This window comes from Mandrillus leucophaeus, unplaced genomic scaffold, assembly GCF_000951045.1.
Source record: "Mandrillus leucophaeus isolate KB7577 unplaced genomic scaffold, Mleu.le_1.0 Scaffold69, whole genome shotgun sequence".
Classification (NCBI taxonomy): Eukaryota; Metazoa; Chordata; class Mammalia; order Primates; family Cercopithecidae; genus Mandrillus; species Mandrillus leucophaeus.
The window spans coordinates 3065302-3070746 of NW_012107474.1; the positions used below are offsets into that span (position 1 = coordinate 3065302).

Genomic DNA, 5445 nt, shown 5'->3' on the forward strand with positions numbered 1-5445 from the left:
TTATCTGAGGATTTAAATGTGAAGTCACCAGTCTTCCTGCACAGGAGCACGCAGCGTGTGTCGTCCCCGTGGTCATGGGTGCGTTTGCTCCGACACACGTCCTACAGTCTGGCCACCTGCCTCAGTGCCCAGATGTCCCACACACAGCACTGACATCCCCCTCTGCTCAGAAACACAGGACCCGGGCACGTCCTTGCGCTCAGGGCACCGTTCTGACATTTAATGCTGAATTTACAGGGACGTAGGCACCGTATCACACCGGTCAATTGCTCTGAGATACATCTGGGGGAAAAGCACAGTGTCCTTCGTCTCCACGAGAGAACTTACCGGAAGCAGCGTACACAACTCTAGCAAAGAAGAAGTACAGTACCCATTTCCGTATAAGAATATATTATTTAAAAGATAGTTTAAAAATAAAATTCTGTACAGCATCATGAATTCCCTTTTTTTTTTTTTTTGTATCAGTGAACAAAATGTTTCTTAGAAAACATGGTCTTGTGGTGCCAGGTGCTCAGGGCAGCTCTTCCCGCACAAGGATCCCGTGCAGCTCTGCCAGCCCGTCCGGAACCGCAGCCATGCCCCTCAGTTTCCTCAGGCACAGTCTCCTGGAAGAAGGGAAAGATGACTGATTTGTGTTTTTTAGGAATAGGGCGCGGTCGCTCACGCCTGGAATCCCAGCGCTTTGGGAGACCAAGGCGGGTGGATCACGAGGTCAGGAGTTTGAGCCCAGCCTGACCAACATGGTGAAACCGTGTCTCTACTAAAAATACAAAACTTAGCCAGGTGTGGTGGCACATGCCTGTAATCCCAGCTACCTAGGAGGCTGAGGCAGGAGAATCGCTTGAACCCGGGAGGTCGAGGTTACAGTGAACTGAAATCGCACCACTGCACTTCAGCCTGGGCAACAGAGTGAGACTCTATCTCAAAAAACAAGATGAAAAAAAGCACCAGCAGTCGCAGAAACGTAACAGGATTATACACAGCCTTTTTTTTTTTTTTTTTTTTTTTTTTTTTTGAGACAGAGTCTCGCCCTGTCACCCAGGCTGGAGTGCAATGGCACGATCTCGGCTCACTGCAACCACCGCCTCCTGGGTTCAGGCAATTCTCCTGCCTCTGGCTCCCAGGTAGCTGGGATTACAGGCACGCGCCACTACGGCTGGCTAATTTTTGTGTTTTTAGTAGAGATGGGGTTTCACCATGTTGGCCAGGCTGGTTTAAAACTCCTGACCTCAAGTGATCTGCCTGCCTCAGCCTCCCAAAGTGCTGGGATTACAGGCGTGAACCACCGCACCCGGCCGACACACAGCCCATTTTAAAAGAAAGAGGCCATCAGATATATTGCTGAATACATTTAGGCAAAATAAAACAATATTGATCCCTTTTCTGAGCCACTGAAAAATATGAACTGACTTAAAAAATTAAATACCAACATTGACTGAGCCCTTCACAGGGACCAGACCCGCACTTTGACTGTTTAGTCACTAAAACAGCAGTGACAATGGTATTATTACCTCTGGTTTAGAGACTGGGGCTCTGAGGTTCAGAGAGGCTGAGACACTTGTGCACGTCTCTCAGCTTGTAATTTGCAAGCCTGGACTCAAAACCAGGTGTGTTGGACGCCAAAGCCTGTTGCTGCCCCACTTATAAGTCATGTCCCGTTTGTCCTGCCCTGAGCCTTACATGCTTGATGCACTCTCTCTTGAATTATCTGTTAGACATGTACAGTGTGACCTTATTATGAGGTGAACAAATGGCTGCTCTGCATTCCCCGTGAGCTGAATAACTATATCAACAAGTGCAGAGAGAAACTCTCAAAGCCACAGAGAGCCAACACGTGATTTGTGAAGTTTTCAGTACTTCAATTGCACTTTTAAAAAGTCCTTACTCTTATAAGTGATGCATATGCTAATTATTGATGTTTTCCTATTAACTAAACCATGTTCCCCTTCTTTAAGAGCCTCATTCTTTTTTTGTTTTTCTTTTGAGATGGAGTCTTGCTGTTGCCCAGGCTGGAGTGCAGTAGCGCAATCTCGGCTCACTGCAAGCTTCGCCTCCCAGGTTCGAGTGACTCTCCTGCCTCAGTCTCCCAAGTAGCTGGGACTACAGGTATGTGCCATCACACCTGGGTAATTTTTGTATTTTTAGTAGAGATGGGGTTTCAGCATGTTGGCCAAGCTGGGTCTCGAACTCCTGACCTCAAGTGATCTGCCCACCTCGGCCTCCCAAAGTACTGAGATTACAGGCATGAGCCACCAGGCTTAAGAGCCTAATTCTAATGATTAGATGCAAGGAATAAAATTTCCATTCATTTGGCCAGGCGCAGTGGCTCACACCTGTAATCCTAGCACTTTGGGAGGCAGAGGCAGGTGAGTCACTTGAGGCCAGGAGTTCAAGACCAGCCTGGCCAACATGGTGAAACCCTGTCTCTACTAAAAACACAAAAACTAGCCAGGTGTGGTGGCGCACGCCTATAATCCCAGCTACTCAGGGGGCCGAGGCAGGAGAATTGCTTGAACCCGGGAGGTGGAGGTTTCAGTGAGCCGAGATCGCACCATTGCACTCTAGCCTGGGCAACAACAGCGAGAATTTGTCTCAAAAAGAAAAAGAAAAAATCCGTTCATTTAAAGGTATTCCAAAATTCAGATTTTCTCGCCTTCCTCTTCCTTCTGTCCTTTGTCGGAATCACGGTATGGACTGACGCCACGTCAGCAGAGACAGCGTTACCTTCACTGTGTTTCACATCTCTGCTTCTCTCTCTGGACTTCTCGGTGGCTCCAGACGTCAAGCTGTCAGTCTTCTTCTGTAACTGGAACAAAGTGCAGAGAAGGCCAAGTCAGGGAGCAGGAGACAGCAGGCGAGTGTCTGCCTGTCTTCCAGCAGCTTCTGTCACCTGGAGGTGCTGCAGTGTGAAAGCCTGTGGTCTCCAGCCCCTGTGAGCCCAGTGCTCCTGACACGGGTTTTTCAGAGGCACCTCTGTGTACCCTTACCCGGTACCCTTGGTGCCTCATCCGGGGCCTGGACAGTGAGCTCACCCAGCCGCAGCCACCACAGCCGCAGGGACTGGTGGTGTGTGCAGAGCCTGTGACTTGGGCCTTTTCACCTCTTTGGTGTGACTGTCCTTTTTGTGGGGGCTGAGAGGGGGAAGGCAGAGGCCTTGAAGAACCCTAGTGTCCCCTACTGGGCAGCAGGGCTCGGGACTAGAGACTCAAGGCCATCAGGGCTATGGCTCTCAGAGGGCCACGAGAAAGGCAGAAGCCCCCTCAGCTCTCCTGTGGGGCTCTGGAGTAGGAGAAGCCGTCTTGCTACATCTGTCTCTCTGCGTAAGTGCTCTCAGCCTTGCAGAGGTTTGGAGACCTTTCTGCGACTTTCCATCAGCTGGAGAAGTCAGGGCAGCTGGTCTGGATTTTCAGTCAATTTCTAAGCAATTGCTGGGCATCTACCATGTGCCTGGCCTGGCACCCCAGGCGGGCGTGGGCATGGGGCCGTCAGTCGAGGGAGATGAGACCAACACAAAGCTACGCCTGGACAATGGCTCAGTGCTCAAAAGGGCATCATGGGCCACATGGGCTTCAGGAGCGCCCAGGCAGAAAAGACGGCGTGGCGGGCACAGTAACTAGGGGAGCCCTGACTGATGGGCCTTGGAGGGTGCTTCAATGGTACAAAGGGCACTGTGGCGAGGGGAGGTGGCAGGGGCAACACCAGCCAAGGCCAGGAGGCGTCAAACTCTGCAGGAGTAGTGGGGCTGTTCTAGCTGCACGGGGGCGCTGCGGGGAGGAGGCAGGAGGGCGGGGCAGAGGCCACACCATGGGCAGCTGGACAGCAGACAGCCGGGGGAATCTGTGGAAAGACTGCGTGGGCCCTGAGCCTGTGACCCTGACCCCTTCCTCCAAAACGATGTCAATCCAACAGCAACCGAAAGCCAGCCCCAGGCTCCCTGTCCCCTGAGAGGTGCTGGTGTGTGTTCTGGGCCCGGAAGCTGGCAGGTGGGTGGTCGCTTTGCCCCTGTGCCAGGGGAGGGCCCCTTTCTAGCCCATGGCCTGCTCTGAACAAGTCAGTCCTGGGGCCAGGCCAGGCGCTTTACACAAAGGGGTCCCAGATGCTCTAACAGTGGCTGATACGCCCAAGGACACCTGGGTGCCCACAGATATGGGTGACAGTTGTGATTTTTGTGAAGGGCACGGCCAGTAAACTCCCTTGAAGGTTCTGAGCCCTGATGCGTTCTTGGCGAATGCAGTTTTGGTTTCCCGTATCACATTCCCTAATTTCACGGAGCCAGGCTTTCTGATGGAAGGGACACGTGCGCCTGTCCATGGGGTCGCCTTCAGGGGTGCCCTGCTTGGCACGTCCAAGATTCTGGAGTCAGGAGTGCGGAGGGCGCTGTGCCTGCTTGCCACAGGGAAGGAAGGTTCTTCTCGGTGCGTTTTACCTCTTTCATGGCGTCGTCTATCCGCTTTAGTTCCTCGTAGCGATCTCGGGATTCCCAAAGCGGCTGCAGCATGATCTCCTCAACCACAGGGAAGAGCTGGGAGAGAAAAACGGATTCATTCAGAGTCCCCTGTTCTTAAGGCAGTGGGAAACGTTGGAGAAAAACAGGTGTCAGGTGCACTGTGCAGAAGCATGTGGGCCAGTCCCAGCTCCTGGACACCCTCCTGCCAGCTCTGCTGCCCCCACCCGCTGTGGCTCTGTCTCTGGCCCTCATCACCCTCCATGAGGTCCTACAGAAAGTCCCCCCCCCGGCCTCCTGTGTCCCCCGTGCCCGTGAGATGAGGGTTGGGGACAGGTTCTGAGGTTCTAACAAAGACAAGGGGCAGGGGAAAGGAGCCGACAGCCTCCCGGCTGAGGGTCCTGGGAGTGGGAAGTGGGTGGGGGCGGCTCCAGATGCCCTGGAGCAGAAGGATCCACAGCACTTGGGAGCCCAGGAAGGTCGGAGGATGCAAGGCTGTGAGCCCAGACCCCCGGGGGAAACAAGAGATGGGCCTGTTTTGCACATGCTGGGGGTGCCTTGAGGTGGGGCCTTGGCAGGGGCCACAGGCAGCTCAGGGGCCCTGGGGGGAGCTGGGCAGGAACGAGCTGTGTGCAGGGAGCAAGGCCTCGGTGGCTGGGTGCGGTGAGACTGGCAGCTGGATGGGGGCTTCACAGCTCGAGGGCACAGAGCTCAGTGGTTCCTCCACAGGTGAGGACTCGGTGGAACTGGGACACAGAGAGGGGACAGGAGAGTCAACAGCTGGTGCTGCCTCCAGGGAGCTGAAGGCCAGCAGTGATGCGGGAGGGCAATGAGGGGCCCCCCCAGGCCCCAGCGAGGCAAGACAGGGAGTGCAGCACACAGTGGGAGATGCTGGGGTCACGGGCCAGGCTGTGGGGAGCAGGCTCTGGATGGAGCAGGGACAGCGGTCACCAGGACAGCCGGGGAAGAGGCTGCTCAGGATGTGCAGGTGTGCCTGTGTG

The 5445-nt window shown here is 54.4% G+C and overlaps 1 protein-coding gene across 7 annotated transcripts in view; it reads right to left on the bottom strand.

The window, feature by feature from the left end:
- Nucleotides 1–373: 373 nt before the first annotated feature.
- PDE9A (phosphodiesterase 9A) overlaps nt 374–5445 on the bottom strand; it is a 101574-nt gene continuing 96502 nt past the window's right edge. For all 7 annotated transcript variants that reach the window (XM_012002559.1, XM_012002555.1, XM_012002554.1 and 4 more), the window contains 3 exons: nt 4427–4522; nt 2725–2806; nt 374–605 (listed from right to left, as the gene is read on the bottom strand). In XM_012002559.1, coding sequence (XP_011857949.1) covers nt 592–605; nt 2725–2806; nt 4427–4522 — 192 coding nt within the window. In that variant the 3' untranslated portion in view covers nt 374–591. The remainder of the gene's footprint in view (nt 606–2724; nt 2807–4426; nt 4523–5445) is intronic.